The following is a 17,135-nucleotide window of genomic DNA, read 5'->3' on the forward strand; positions in this document are numbered from 1 at the left end:
AAATGTTATTTCTGCTTTTATAATTAATATGACGTCATTAGGCCACCTTTTTTCCCGTTGGTTTTGATTATAAATTCTTTGTTTTCACCTTTTTTCCCCAAGTTTTTGATTATAAGTTCTTTGTTTTCATTTTTCTTTTTGTTCTCGTTCGAGGTACGTTTGGTCCCACCTATAATCTTACACATGGGTTTAATTTACAACCTCCCTCCCTATATGATGCCATATGGATCGGAAAATAGAACCACAGGGCTTCCAACCTTAAACAACAATTGCATAAGTATTAGAACCTTCAAGATTGTGATAATTATGCTATGTTTTAGCATTTTTCTAGGTGTAACCTAACTTGTCCAAATTTCGTATATACAACATCCTTTGGGATAGTTACTCATTAATATAGGTTCATATACGCTGTCTCATAATCCCAATTTTGGTTGCATTATTGAATGTTAGAAGCTGTATTAAGACTATCACTAGATGTAGTGGACTCTGAAACGATTTGCTCACACGAACTCTTGGAACAATTATTCAAATATACGGCGTGGATGCATGACAAAAGACGCTTAAGCGTTGGCTTCCAACACCTCCGCATACGAATCAAACATCTGGTTCGATAGCCTTGCTACTCTCGGTCTAGCCATCACAATACTTGGACCATAGCATCAACCTTGCCTATAGACTTTTTTGAGCATTGGACGAACGATATGTGAAGTCCCCGGCCAGAACCAACCCGCTCCTAGCCGTGTCCGGCTCCGCCAACAAACCAGAGAAGATGTTTGTTGTGGATCTATATGTTGACCTTGGCTTTTACATCTTCGATATTAACTGAGCTATGAAAAATAATAATTATTAAATTATAGATATATGATTGATAAAAATCGTGCAACATAACCTACCGAGTTGGCTGCAATTTCTACTCAATCTAATTCTGATTCACCTCATCCTCAAACGATATAGCATAGCTCATACATGGCCAATCATTCTCAGACGACCTATCATAACTCATATATGGTCTATCAATCTCAGACGACCTATCATAGCTCATATGCGACCGACTAATCTCAGATGACGACCTACCATAGCTCATACATGGCCAACCAATCTCAGACGACCTATCATAGCTCATACACATCGACTAATCTCAAATGACCTATCATAGCTCATACACGGCTGAACAATTTCAGACAACCTATCATAGCTCATACACGGACAACCAATCTCAACCGATCTACCATAGCTCATACATGGCCGACCAATCTCAGTCAACTTGAGGTCTAACACCTACTTTGCAGACTCCAAAATCTCGATTTTAGATGATTTATTATAGCTCGTTTGCGGCTGAGCTAAGCTCCATTAGATCCGTCTCCTCCTCAAAATTGAAAAAATCTAGATAGAATAGAATTCTTCCGTGATCGAGTCTCCCGTAAAAAAAAAATATCTCATCCGAATCAATCTGTGCGACAAATCTGAAAATCATCAGGACTTTGAGACGGATACGACTCCAACTCCTCTATAAATAAAGACTTTGAGATCCTTCAAGGTACATAATCGACTCTTCGCTCTCTTCTCTCATTGTTTTTCATCTCCTGATTTGAGCGTCGAAGGATCTTCATCAGAGAATATTTTTGGTGAGAACTTTTTTGTAGATGTTCGAACGAAGCTTCAGCGGTGGCTCCACCTCAATCACATCTATCTCAACGACCGACCTCAGATAGGAAGATTAAAAACAACAATATTGATGTTTTTGATCCCTGACGTTTGCTGGTTTCAAGCATCCTCCAGATTGGTCACTTCTCCCAACTTAACGGCACGGAAGGTTTTAGAACTGAACCCACACGTAGTTTAGTCAAAACAACGCAGTGTCAAGAGCTATAACCCAAGAGGCCCCGCCGTCGATGGAGGGGATGACGTTAACGCCTCTGGCCCGGCAGGACTGGATGTCTTTGCGGATCAGGCCGGTGTAGCTATTGGAGAAGGGAAAGGCTCGCAGTGGCCAGCAAGAGTAGGCTGTGGAGTTGGACCAGCGCCGAAGGTCCACAGGAAGGCAACGTGGACAAAAGCGTAGTTTCATGTGGCGCCAGGCTTGGCGAGGGTGCCCCTGTTGCCGTTCTGACCCCAGTTAACGGCCATACGTCCAGCATGGGAGTGAGGAAGTATTGACTATGGAGCAGAGGAGGAGGAGAAAGTACCAACAATTGATGACAAAACAGGAGGTGCCATTGCTTGTTTTGGTGCTACTGGTCCATTGGAAGGAGACTTCAACTCAGGGGCGGCTGAAGGGTAAGGCCACCGAAGCCCTTGCCTTAGGCCCCCGCCCCCAGGAGGCCCCCCGCCTCCGTCTCCGGCGTCCTGGTCCCGCCTGAGCCACCCTCCAGGCCTCCGGCGCTCCGCGGCTCCGCCTCCATGTCTTCGCGGGACCGCGGCTCCGCCTCCGGCCGGACGGCCCCCGCCTCGACGAGATCCACCAGCGCCTCCCCTCCCTCGAGGCCTCCGTCCGCCCGATCCGCGCCCACCGCGACGCCCTCGCTGCCGTCGACGGTCATATCGACCGCGCCGTCAGCCCCGCTGCCGCCGTTCTCAAGGTGTTTGACGCAATGACGCCGTCCACGGCCTCGAGTGGCTGCTGCGGCCCCTCCTCTCCGACCCCGACGCCGACCTCCCCGGCTACCTCTCCGTCCTCAAGCGCCTCGAGGAGGCTCTCCGCTTCTTCTCCGCCGGCGACAACTGCGGCCTCGCCGTCCAGTGGCTCGATGACATCGTCCGGTCAGCCGTCCAGGACAACCACCGGTAAGTTTCTTCTTTTTTTTTGTTTTTCGGCACTCCCCCTCCGCCCCGCTTGGTGCGTCGGGCCGGCGGCCAGCGGGCCGCCGGTCTGCCTTCGTTTCTCGAAAGCCAGAGCCTGGAAGAACCGAAGAAGGCCCCTCCCTGGCGGCGGTCCACCCCCCGACCTCCACCGGTAAGTTTCTTTATTTTTTTTTGTTTTTCGACACTCCCCCTCCATCTCGATTGTGCGTCGGGCCGGCGGCCCGTCGGTCCGCTTTCGTTTCTCGAAAGTCGGAGCCCGAAAGAAGACCCCTCTCTGATCCTGTCTTCATTTTTAGCTTTAGGCCTCCAAAGATGTTGAGCCGCCCCTGCTTCAACTAGAGGTGGGATGGCTTAGTGCTTCAAAGCAGCACTCCTCCAGGCCTTTGCGTAAGTGCGTGAGCTTTTTTCGCCTTTGGTTTTGTCTCAATTTCAGTGTTGCTCGTCTCTTGGTTGCTAGCATGCTGCAGACCAAGTACCAAGAGGGATGACATGAAAGTTGCATTAATATTGTTAAAGCAAGAGGAAAAGATGAAATCCTACGTGTTATATCCACTTTTACGATAAGTACATAAATCAATATATAGTCCAACAATATGGCTAGTGAGGAAAGGGCATCATGATTAATAAAAAGATATCAATCATACATGAATTAATACAATAATAAGATGGTAAATATACTTAACAACTCCCTTAAATTCAAGATGGTTAAATAGAACCTAGCTTGAGTTTGGAAACCGGATTATAAAAATATCCGGATAGATATGTTTTGATGAAAATATCAACAATTTAATCCATCAAGATAACTGAGAGAAATCGTACCATACACGATCTGTATGTTGATATACAAAATTAACATTTATTTTTAATATATTTAATATGTTCATAAAAAATATTATTATACGCAATTTAAATAGCACTTTGATTGTAACAACGAAGAATGGTGGTACCAAACACTCATATATCTCCCAACAACTAACGTAGTCAAATAAACTCTTAAGTAACATCTGCAATGGCATAATATTTAACCTCAATACTGAATCTGACAATAACTGTTAGCCTTTTACTTCGTTAGTATATAAGAAATTCTCTTCCTTCACGTTTATCAGTAGGATCACTTGCTTAATTAGCATCTAAGTAAGTGCATAAGTTGAAATATGAATGTGTAGAAATAATAAAATCCATGAAATAATATACCTTCCATATAATAGATATTTTTACATATATCAACTAAAAATATATAAATTTTAATTGTGGATAAGATATCTCATAATAACCCTTATTATGTATGCATATGATTGCCCTTTATCTATATTGTACATACATTTACAATGTTATTTTTGTCTCTTAAAATTGAGCTACACAACCTTGCAAAACTTGGCATTTCACTACCATCTTTTTTCAAGTTATAAACTGAAACATATGTTGCATAAACATACCTCAACTTCGCTCAACAATTATATTCCATATGTTCACACACACACAAACATACCCATCTATCTTCATGTGTGAATACATGATACCTATATACATATCTATGTATATTATTTTGCAAGTTACATCTTACATGACCAATTCTAGCTTTCAAATTTTATAACAATTAAGTACGGTAGATGATTCATACTAGAAAATCACTTCCACAAGCGGGGGTGGGGGGAGGAAGTGGTTCGATGGTGTACCAAAGTCCAACTAGCAGCTCGTTACCCATTAGAGATGAAAATAGTATGAATATTATCCGTCCGGATCCATTTTCGTATCTGAATCAATCTGAATATCGATAAAAATTTAAAAATCTGATTAATATCTATATTTTTATTCATAAAAAAAAATATAAATACGAATAAACAACTATCCGATCCATATCTAAATATCCGAATCTATATGTAATTTTATATAATTTTATATGATACTTATTATTTTTTTTTAAAATATACAATTATATAAATATGCTATTAATTTAATTTATCATCTATTTAATAGTATCTTTAATTCTGTAGTCATAAAGTTTAATTATCTGAATAAGATATATAATTATATCTATATTTTCAATATCTGAATTATATTTATATCAATTTAAAATAAATATGAATATAAATTTTTACATACAAATATTTGCATTCGCCAGACAAAATAAATATGGATATAGATATGATGATATCCGATTCCTATCCGATCGAGTTTCAGCCTTATTATCCATCTACACCAAATTTGTTAATTAGTCACTCTCTTTAAACATGTTTCCCTTTGGTGACATTAAATCCGTTAAACAATGAAACTTGCATACCACGGTGATCCTAGGATTCACGAATGCAGTGGTCCCCTCATCTCTTTTGCGCGCAATGCTCCTTCCCAAAGTGATCGAACCATCTAGGAGATTCAATTATAGCGACTACATCAAAAGGTTACATCATATTCTTGGAGCGCCCCATCTTTTCCCGTCCCAACCCGGGCCGCCAAGGACAACTAAATCACGAATCATTGTTTATCGCCTGATATCCTTCCGTAGATGCAGCAGACGGTCCCTCTACACTCCAACCCCCCCCTCCCCCACCACAATGCTTACATGACCGTATATTTCTTTCAAGCTACACTCACAAACATTTCCTCGTAACGTTACACCAAGGGCCTGAATGAGAAAGGTAAACATACACTACCAGCATCTTATCGATTTTCCGTCCTGGTAACATAGCAGTCGACGCCGATATACAGTGTCCTTCACAACACATGGCTTCTCATGGGAACCTAATATGTTCATACTTCTATTGTTCTTTCGATGGACGGCGAAAGTAGTACCTGTAAATACATTTGCCAGGATTATGACGAAGGAAGAGAGGCTTAACCAAGGCAGCAAAAGACAACAATAAAATGAGGCAAATTTAAGGGCTTACACAAAAATTTTAATGCCATGGATCGAAGCATACTTTCGAAGGAGGCGTTCCACTGTGTACCACTCAGAATGTTGGGATCCATAGCCAATGCGTGGCATATGAATAGATGCTTTGAAGACAACCCACAACAATATGAATAATGGTAAAACAATTGAGATCAACAAATAGTGGCAAAATTTCATGCTCTGGCTAATCGTATTTTATGCATCATTTGCAAACTTGCATGCATCTGTGTGCGAGAGTGCGTGTGTGTGAGAGAGGCATGGATAAGCTCATCGATGACTCCTAACAATTTAACATAACCTTGGGAAGCCGTCTGTCACGAGCTGCTGCTCGAAGTGTTCATAAGTGACAGAAAAATGATGCCGGCTGCTTAGGTAATAGGAATCTAATGTGTCATCTATTATCATGGAGTGACAGAGGATCTAAGAAGACAAGAATTTCCAATCCAATTACCCTTTTTAGCATATTCTTATAGTGAATGGTTGAAAGAACATACTCATGACACTTCACTCCCTGAAATATTATCACCCATCAAAATAGCATATGCTGGCATAATCTATCTCTAAGCTCAATATTGTCTAGTTTATCTTGCTAATGGTACTGGGTTTGCAACTTCCTGCAATGCAGCTATATTCATGAAGTTGAATCAATTATGTGAAATTATCAGCTTCTGTTACAAATGCAATGCAATTGATCCAATCTTTTTTAATCAAAGCACTAATCTCTAATGTCATGACCCCAAATGCATATAAATGTTTTATCTGTTCATGTGAACTAGGTAATTAGCATTCTATGCAAGTCACTCAATAACTCCAGCTTGACTAAACACCTGTTCCTTATATGATATTTGACTTAACTGCCCAAAAATTTGCTTACCATAGCTTGCATTACAGATGAGAGTGTGCAAACACGAGGCAAAGGATTAATAATTTGGAGGTAGTAATTCTAGAAAAAGCTTATGACTAGATAAATTGATTTCTACCAATATACTATAGACAGATCCTGAATGTAAATAGTAAAACAGTACTAGAGAAGTATACTAAGTGTACAGCCTTTTATTTATTTATTTATTCTCTATTTTGTAAGGAATTTCTTGGGAGGTGATAAACTTAGATTTGTAAAATGAAGTGACTGAAGTATTCAATCTTGTAGAAGGAGCATCCTTGCTCACATTGTCAACTCATAACCACTTCAGCCAAGCACTAAAGTCCTTGCACCGGCACCCATCACAGTTTGGTCCTGGGTCAGTACAGCACTAAGATAGGTCGGAATGGATAGGTACAGGCTAGAATGACCATTAACAAAAAGAATGATGAAAACTAAAGGGAAAAGTTGTGTCCCCCATGCACCAGGTCATCCCAAGTGTTAGGATGCAATCAACCTAGGCCAACCCAACTGGTACCAACAGGCAAGGTTGCGATATCCCAGTTCATGTGCAAACCAATGTCCTAGGATGTCCTAGATACCATTCCTTTATTGAAATAGTAAGGATTGACCGGACACATCGGGATGCTAATCTTTGATTTTAGCTAATGTGAACCATGCCTTCAAATAATTCAAGGCTCTTATATAAATAGTAATACAGACCAAATAGAAACAACTTAATTGGCTAGATGGAGATGTGACAGGCACAACCAAGAAAAGTAGAACTAGAACCGGGCCCTGTGCCAGCCAGCTGGTAGTATGGTTCGATACACCCTCATATCGGAACCGACATGACAAAGAAGCCGAGGAGAGGGAGAACTGGAGCAGAAAAGAGAGAGAGAGGGAGGGGAGGGGGTGAGAGGGAAAGAAAGAGAGGCCGACGGTGGCCATCAGAGGGGCCTGGAGGCCCTCGGTGATCGAATTGTGGAGGGAGAGAGAGGAAAAGAGAGAGAGAGAGGGAGGGAGAGATGGGGAGGAATGGAAGGAGGGGGAGGGCAGTGGTGGCCACTGGAGGATTGCGATGGCTCCTGGAAGGCTAGAATCCCTCCCCCCTGCCCCTCGCTAGAGGCTTTCGTTGGTTCGAAACAGGGACGATCCAGGGTTGGGGGAGATTTCCACCTTTCGGGAGCCTTTGCGGCCCTCCGACGGCAACCGCTGGCCTCCCCGCGACCTCCCCCTCCTTTTGTCCCCCCCTCCCTCTCTCTTTTCCTCTCTCCTTCCACAGTTCGGTCATTCGAGGGCCTCGGTAGCCCTCCGACGGCCACCGACGGCCACTATCGGATTTTTTCTTTCCTTCCCTCCCCTCCCTCTATTCCTCTCTTTCCTTCTCCCTCCCTCCATTTTCATCGATGTTCCAAATTGAATGCCCGAGCTGCACCAATAGGCCATGATATGATTCGACATGCTCTAAACCATTTGGTTTAGGACGGTTCGGCAAAACTTGGGCACAATGGCTTGTTCATCATTATCCTATTCTCCTTTTTTGTGCGGATAAATTGACAAAAAAGATATTGAAACAACAAATACAGTGGATATTGAAAGGCCTCCCATGCCTTCTTTGCTTCTCTCATCGTCTCCCCTTCCCTCTCTTTTTTTTTTTCTTTTTCATGCCAAAAATTGCTCAAAATGAGAAAATAATGGGAGATAATGTCAAAAAATTTTGGATTTCAGCAAGATTTTATGAAACATTGTAGATCTATGGATAATCTATGTGGTGTAGCCAAGATCACAATTTTTTGTTAAGTATATAACATTTTTGGATTGAAAATTATATTTCAAATTAAAAAATAATAAATAAGATATGCTAAAATTTTTGTAAAATTAGTAACAGATATAGGGGTTTGCTTGCTACATGCTATCTCAATTTCACAGCACTTTGCTTGAATTTGGGCATGATCATGTGCACAGCAACCTAGGCCCAATTTAAATAAATTTTAAAAATAAGTGGTGATTAGAAAATATTTATGTTGAGAAAAATATATATAGCTCCATTCATAGGGTGCTACACTAATCTGAATTAAAATTAATTACATATATAATTTTATAATAATATTATTTTATGATTAAAATTAAGTAAAAATATTTAAATAATTACAAAAACTTTTAAAGAAATTAGTGTATAGTAATTGAGAAGTATTTTTGGAAGTAATAATTTGATTTTTTGTATTAAAATAAAAATTTATCAATTTTTAAATAACCAATTAAAATAATGATAAATTGAAATAAGACTATAATGTAGCATCCCTGGTAGATTTCTAAGTTAATCTGAATTAGAATTAATTTTGTAGATATCTTATTATGAAATATCAATTTATCATATAAAAATCAATTAAAAAAATTAATAATTCTAATAAAAGATCAGTATGATTAGCATTTTGCATAGATGATGTAGAAACATGTTTTTTTGAAATAATTTGATGGTTTTTTTGCATTACAATATAATTTAACTATCTAGGAGAGCTTAAATAGCCAATGGTAGAAGAAGGAGATTGCTAGGCACGGGGCTCAATGTGGCCTTCTCAATACAAGTCAGGTTCTACTTTTGGATTCACCAAGGCAGATCCAGTACATAGGAAGACCTTTTTAGTCAAAAAGATTGTTAGTAGAGGCCGCGAGGGGATAGCCTTTATGTTTGGGGCCTTTGGAAGTAAGGAGAAGTCCAAAGACATACCATTAGAGGCCACCATTCATGATTTAGATCTTCGTGCCTTAACCCACAGAGATTCCAAGTAGCAGAGAAGATCTAGTGTAATATCATAGGCCTAGATGTCAGGACAGACACAAAAAAAATTTCGATATCGTTATGTATTTTATAGTGTATACTTTAAGTCCATTTATTATGTTACATGTATATTCAATTATATATGCTTTAATTGCACTTCAAGACCACTTGATAACAAAAAAAGATATTAAAACAACATCAGAATCCTAAATATATTATTGCTATGCCATACCATATCATGTGCCGGTATATTATTGAACGATGCTCTACCATACCTATTGGTGACCGATATCGCACCCAATACTAGTTTGACGGACCATGATCAAAACTATTTCAATGCCGAGTTAACACTTGTAAGGCATCATTTGATCATAATATTAATCCCCAATAAGTGTAATATATAGAGTGGGAAATAGTTTGAAAACTCAAAAGTCATCCTTGATTACTCTTCTGGTAACTCGTAACATGCATGGAGTACTTCAGGCAAATTTTCTGCATTGATCTTTGATTTCCTGATCCTACTCCCACTCCTGCATCCACTTTCAAAAGCTAACAACCATTGTGGCCAAGTACTATTATCAGTGTTTAATCATCGTCTATTCAAATTAATATGCAGCAGCAAGATGAGTATATTGAATTTAAGATGATTAATTTTTTTTGGATACTTCTTAAACATTTGGCCCCAAAAATCATCTAAAAGTGCCAGTTCCCTGCTCCTTGTACTTGGATGACTAATGAATCTTAACCAAGCTTTAAAATGGATAAAAATTAAGAATTTGAAAAAATAAATTAACTAAAATGGAATTCACAAGGCACAAATGTGACCAATAGACAGCAAAATTCTTACGGTGAAAAACATATGTATTACAAGACCAAATGTGGCACAGTAGTTGGTCGAGTTCTTCAGTTGGCTCAATGAGCAAACTGAGTATCACGCCCACTCTTTTGCATTTTGTGTCAATTGTTGAATCAACACAAATCTAAGCAAATAGTTGAACTTACCAGGTTCTGCTTGTATAGTTGATGCTCTTCTAGTTACTTGCTAATGTTGGTTTTGTTTTATCATGAATAATCTATTTTCTGATGTAACGCTGACTGAGTTAGAACCTATTGTTTATTTCATTTCTCCTTACAGCTATGAATCTTAATCTTGTTTTGCCATTTGCTTCCTTCTTCGTTATAAGAACCTTGTACCTTGTCTTTGGTTGCTGCTAAATCAATTATTTTGCCAATTGGATAAAAAATAAAAAAAGGAAGAAGGAAACTTAAAAGTCATCACATGTGCAATTTCAGCTTTCTGTATCCAAATGCACTATTAACCGTAATCTTGATGCATTATGCATCCATGATTATAGCAATCCAGGATCTTACCCCAAAAAGCCATATAAAAGGTATTACTTAAATTCCTCGACCCAGAACAAGTACTTGAGATCTTCCCAAATCCCAACACACAATTGAGGGACTAAACATATGCTTGTACGAGTCCTCACATAATCTCCCTATTTAAGTCATGTTGTCTTCGCCAAGCTAAGGGTCCAATCACAAAGATCCAGTCATAATCACCATGATCAGCACATAGTCCACTCCAAAAGGGCCTGTACTGCAGTGTCCCTTATTATATATGGGCCACAGACCGGATTAGCTCGAATACCATTTATGATAATCCAAGACCTCACCTAAAAATGCTAGTTGGAGGTTATTATGTGGGTTTCTTGATCTTGCATAAGTATCTAGATATTCCCAGCGCACAACTGATATAAGAGCAAACACATGCTTGCACAAGCCCTCATATACACCCACCCCCAATGGTTTAACTCTTGGCATCCTCACTAGGCTAAGGGTACAAATCCAATTAAATCCAATTACAAACACTATGATCGGTGATCATATTGCAGTCGGCACTAAAAAAAGCCTATGCTACAGTATCCCTAGTTTACATGGGCCGTGAACCAAGTCTATTTTGATACACTACTTGTAATGATCCAATATCTCACCTTGCCAAAATGCATTATTTGGTTTTCCCGGCTCTATGTAAGTACCCCAGATCTTTTTCGTGCACAATCAATGTGAGACTAAACACAAGCCCGCATGAGTCTTCATAATGACCATGTCCATTAGAATATATTTAAAATATAGATTTTAGTTTTGAAATTTGATCATTTGATTCTACGATTACCAGATTCATGGCAAGCACATGTGCATGCAAAAGCAGACACACAAACAAAACACTATTTAACATCTAGAAGGGAATATTTTGCTACTAAAGTTGATGAGAATACTTGTGCGTGTGCCTTTATATTGTAAAACACTTCATCATAAAGCATAAAAGTTGAAGCTGTTTGAGAGAAGAAATAGAGCTCAGAGCCATTTTTTCAATTTTTCTATTTGAGAGCTTCATAATGACATAAAGACAGAAAATACATAAATAGAAAGAGAATATTATCAACAAGTTTCAATGTAAAGCATAGGGATCGAGATAATTACCAGAATTCTGAGCAGCTGAGAAAGATGCCTTTGACAAGCATCTTTCTAAATCAGTTATAGATATATCACTCCTGGGAACTTTACGTCTTGGATTATATGACTGTACAACAGCTAGTGCCACCCACACAGGAACATCTAGGACATCACCTTTGTCACTGTGGGTTCCTGAGGTACGATAAATAGTTACAAAAGTGGAACATGATATCTGCAGAGATAATCACACAGAATACTGAATAACATAGGTGCTGTATGGATGAAGTACAAGCTCTCTCTCTCTCTCTCTCTCTCTCTCTCTCTCTCTCTCACACACACACACACAGGTGATGATCTATAAATGTAACATTTAAACATGCTCCTCAGACTTATATTCTATTGCTTCATAATTAGCTTTAGTTGGATTCCCAATGAAAAGAATTTTCTTGGCCTCAAAACATGTCCATCTCCTAATGCTTCTTGGAAAAATGTGATTCATACCTTCCTTGTCCAACACCTATTAACCATGGTTTTCTTTCCAAATACCTGTTGTATATTATCCCACCAAGGTTGCCAAACTAATATGTTGCCTCCATTACCAAGATGAAGTTGGCCAAATACATTCTTCTGTCTAAAATGACTGACTTCATTGGTCACTTATGGTGAGATCTTTCTGATAGTGTCATGCATACAAGTTTAAAATAATGAAGAAAAAACCAATGCTCAAAGCAGTATTCGCCAAAAAAAAACAAACCATACTGCCTTCCTCAGCTTCCTTCATTTGAGATCCGTCTGAGCTGAAACACAACATGGAAGTTTTTTAAAGAAACAATGATTACCATCCAGGGACTAGCTGTGGTTCTAGTATGTATCCCAGTCTAGTCCCTAGCCGTGGTTCTAGTACCAGGACAGGTTAGGACCTACCACGACTGAACGGAACAACCATTTTTAACAATAAGAATGAAGAGAGAAAAATAATAAAAAAAATGGCATCCAGGATTCAGGGTCCTCCCAAGTTTCGTAATGCAGTGTCCAAGTCCATCCGGGTTGGCATAAATTGGGGTGGCCAAGATGTCCCAGTTCTTGAGCAAAGCCATCAGGTAACATTCTTTTATCAGAATGGTGCGGCAACACACTGGGACATGAATCCTTGACCTGCACATCTATGAGTTTTTCCAACTCAAAATTAGTTACTCAAGACAGACTAGCATTCTTTTAGTTGGGACTCATGTTTGATAGTCTGAAGATGATACAATTAGCATCTATGTTGCTCTCTTTCAATGCTTTACGACCTTTAATTAACCATGCCTTTACTTTTCATCATGCAAACATTAGAATTCAGTTTATGTCCTAATGATCATGTTTCTGATTAGTTGGGTAACATTGGCCACAGAGAGCAAAATAAAGTATTATGACTGTAAGTGTATATGTCCAGCATCATTTCATTCATTGACCACTTGGCACCATCATTTCTCACATGCTGGTAGATGATCACAAGAATTGACGAAGCATATGATGACATGGATAGGAACAATTTTTTCTGTTGGTGATAGAAACAATATGAAAGCATTCGGTGTAATATGATAAAAAAACTGCAACTAAATTATTAGTCAGAAATGTTGCATCCATGATTCATCAAACCGGTCCGAATCGGATGGTTTGGGGCATGCTGAACCCTATTGATGGCCAACCGATGTGGCTCGGATGTCCAATTTGGCATGCTGGCGAAAACGAAGATAGGAGAAGGAAAAAGAGGAAGAGAGAGAGGAGGGGAGGGAAGGAGAGGGGAAGATGAGTGGTGGCCCATCGATTTCACCGAAGGGCCGTCGAGACTCGAGGTCACCATGGTCCTCCACAAGAGACTGAGAAGAAAGAGAGAGATAGAGGGGGAGAGGAGCGGAGGAAAGGGAAGGTGGCAGGGAGGCTGTCGGGCTGCCCAAAACCCCCCGCGGCCGTTGCCGGTTCGACACAGGAGCGAAGATTATTTAAAAAATCCGACGTACAGTGAAGTCGATAATGGGTTTGCCAGCTTCATTGTTTCGTTAGATTTTTATCAATATACAGTGAAGTCGGCAAACCCATTGCCAGCTTCACTATGTCGGATTTTCTAAAAATCCGATGAAATAGGGGCGCAGCCACTGTCTCGAACCAGTGGCGATTGTGGGGGGCTTTTGGATCGCCTAGCAGCCATGACGGCCACTCGATAGCCTCCGCACCACCTTCTCCTCCTTCCTCTCCCCGATCTCTCTCTTCTTAATTTCTCTCGCGGACCACGGAGCTTGGGAGGCCTCGATGGCACTCCGATAGCCACCGCAACAATCTCTGTCAGCCACCCGTTCCTTCCCTCCCTCTCCCTCCTTCCCCCCTCTCATTCTCTCTTTTCCTCCCCGATTCATCCCCCGTTTCCATGTCGATTTGGATTCGGTACAAAGACGTACTGACTCATACCACCAGCCTGCCAGCACGAGATCCGGTTTTGAGTCAGCGATCCTTGGTTGCATCAACTACAGAGATGCAAAAATATTATAAAAAGTAGATCAATTTTTAAATCACAAAAGAAATAGGCTGAATGAAGTGTTACATTACTTATCATAAATATGTTAACATATTTCTAGAAAGTGCAAACTATTGTCACTAGCAAACAAGATTTAACCTGCATCTTCCTAAATTTCAGTTTTCTACTTAATAGCTAGTGAAATAACTATATTACAATTTTTCACTCTCAAGTATTAATACATTATTAAAGACAGATGGTACAAAGAAATGTGGCAATCAGAACAAGTAATCATTAGTTCCATAAACTCTTCACATAAAACAAGCTCTTTGTCCTGAACAAGAACCATAATTGGATTGTGTTAAATGTTGTGTAATAAATTGTGCCTACTCCAACATTCCATGTCATAAAGTAGACAATATAATACATGAGATGTCTTGAGCAAATCAAATTGTATTGTAGGGTTTGATAAAAGATGCAGGATTTCTCAACTGAAATGTATTTTAAATTTCTAGAAAATATATCATAGAGGAGCAAACAAGCCAAATGATCCCCAATAAAAAGCACATCCTATAAGTATGCCATGTGTCATCACAAAAGCATCCCCTTATTACCACAATTTTTTTTTTAAAAAAAAGGAGAAAACAACAACAATCTAGTCCAAGGTTTCTCAACAAATTTGCTTCAACAATGCTAGTCTATGTCAAAAGTGATGCCCCCAACCCCCAAACAGACACATGCATACATAGGCACATGCAAATCTAAGAGCAAACTAATACATGGCTAGTATTAGCATGGTAAAATCGAGATTGCAATAACCCCCACGTGCTCCAAAAAAAAGCACATAGACACACGACTGAGGATTTTTTAAAAGACCTATCTTCAACCACATATAAATATTATTAGCAACAATTCCGAACCGATTTGAACCAGATGGTTCGACCCGTATTGATGCCAGCCCAAGATGGTTCAACCACTCATGTCAGTTTGTATATAAAATCCCCTTCCCCCTGATTAATGGATTGAGAGCCTTCGAGCCTCTCTCATTAGCTCACTAGATGCCACCAGATGCTGCTCGCTCCCCCCTCTCTGACGCTGATGCCATCAATAAGCCTCCTCGTTCTCTCTCTCTCTCTCTCTCTCTCTCTCTTCTCCCTCTGCTAGGGTCAAGGTTTAGTCCTCAACCTTCCACTTCTTCCTCCATTCTTCTTCTTGTCTTCATTTTCGGGCATTGGATGCCATGCTGTTAAGGCCAAGTGAGAGGGAAGTGATCCCTCCCTCTCTTCATTTTCGAGCATCGGGTGCCATATCACTATCACCCATAAGCCATAAGCCTCCCCCCTCTCCCTCCCTTCCTCCCTCCCTCTTCGTCTCCCTCACTCTCTTCTCTCTCCTTCTCCATCCCCCCTCCGTCCCCTTATTTCAATTATGCCCCACAATAGCATGGTATGGACCATACTGTGTCGAACTAGCTCCATCCGATATAAGCCCTAGTAATAGTTCAACAAATCTAGATTATTAGTAGGGATTGCCAAACCATCCTAAACCAAGCAGTTTTGAGGGCATACAAAACTAGGACGACTACATATCGGGACGATTCGGCTAATTGATCCAATTCCAGAGCTGAACCAAATTTTTTTTATAAAAAACACCTACTAAAGTCCCAATCCTCTCTCGCTCTCTCTATTCTTCTGTCCATCTCCCCCTCTCTCTTGATTCCCTCTCCTGGTCTCTTGATTCTCCTCTCACTCTCTCCTTTTCTCTTGATTCTCCTCTCCCAATCTTCTCCCCTCTTTCTTGATGCTCCACAACAATGACAGCCCCTACAAAGATGATGCCAGCTCGAATTAAGGTGCTGTGACAATGACAACTTTGCAACTTAGGGTTTTATTATCACTGCCCATGAGGTATGCCTCTCCCTCTCCTCTTTCTTTCTCTCCTCTCCTCCCTCTCCCCCCCCTCTCCCTCTTCCTCTTGGTTCCAATACACCTCCACTTGGTATGGTACATACAAGAACCGTACTAAACTAGTCACCAGTCGATACGACCCCCAGCACTGGTCCAACAAACCTTGATTTATGTAAAATATTTAAAATTGTTAAAGCAAACATAGCAGCAAATACCCAAATTGGAAGAAAACTCGATTTTTTATGGTCCCCTACCAAATGCGGCATCATAAGTTCCTCAGTTTTACCACCATAACAATGAGTAACAGCATTATATATCAAACAAATTGTTGACACATAATATGAAGAGGGGAAAATCAATCTTAAAATTTTTGGTTCACTAGAAAACATGGCATAAAGAAAATTTACCTTAAGATCCATGTAGTATTTTGAGCATATTCAAAGAAATAACACTATAGTTTACCGAAACAAGAAATGATACTGTCCATCAAAGTTACCTTCGAGCTAACCAAGACTCTATCTTACCCAGTATTGATCACAAAGACAGTCCATTTTCTCTTTCCAGGTCAGCTGGGAAGGAGACTTGGAAGAGAGATACAAGACCTAATGTTAGTGCATCTGAATGGAAAACATTTACACAACAAGCAGGTTATTTTTTGTTTGGGTAAACAACAAATGGCTGTTCAAACACAATGAGACTTGATTGCTTGATTTTGAGATAATCCCAGACAGGAACTCAACAAAATGAATTGTAAGGTTAAAGATGCTATAATTGCAAAGGGGGCGGTCAAAGTTCTAGTTGAAGTTTACAAGAAACAAAACCAGGAGTCTATTGTTATCACAATTGATACAACGTTACACTATCTTAGGTTTTGATATCTTTGTGAATTGACAAAAAATTCTAGACATTTCTTATGTCAGGAGCTAGATTTTTAATGAGCA

At 39.9% G+C, this 17,135-nt stretch overlaps 1 protein-coding gene across 8 annotated transcripts in view; it reads right to left on the minus strand.

Annotated features, from left to right (window-relative positions):
* Positions 1–5,112: 5,112 nt before the first annotated feature.
* The window catches only part of LOC105043678 (probable helicase CHR10), a 36,772-nt gene continuing 24,749 nt past the window's right edge, over positions 5,113–17,135 (minus strand). For 4 of the 8 annotated variants that reach the window (XM_010921328.4, XM_073255690.1, XM_010921329.3 and 1 more), the window contains 3 exons: positions 11,821–11,985; positions 5,688–5,796; positions 5,113–5,592 (listed from right to left, as the gene is read on the minus strand). In XM_010921328.4, coding sequence (XP_010919630.1) covers positions 5,559–5,592; positions 5,688–5,796; positions 11,821–11,985 — 308 coding nt within the window. In that variant the 3' untranslated portion in view covers positions 5,113–5,558. Of the gene's footprint in view, positions 5,593–5,687; positions 5,797–11,820; positions 11,986–12,547; positions 12,957–17,135 lie in introns of those variants that run through there. The other 4 variants (XR_012140676.1, XM_073255691.1, XR_012140675.1 and 1 more) reach the window with 4 other exon arrangements.

This window comes from Elaeis guineensis, chromosome 4, assembly GCF_000442705.2.
Source record: "Elaeis guineensis isolate ETL-2024a chromosome 4, EG11, whole genome shotgun sequence".
Classification (NCBI taxonomy): domain Eukaryota; kingdom Viridiplantae; phylum Streptophyta; class Magnoliopsida; order Arecales; family Arecaceae; genus Elaeis; species Elaeis guineensis.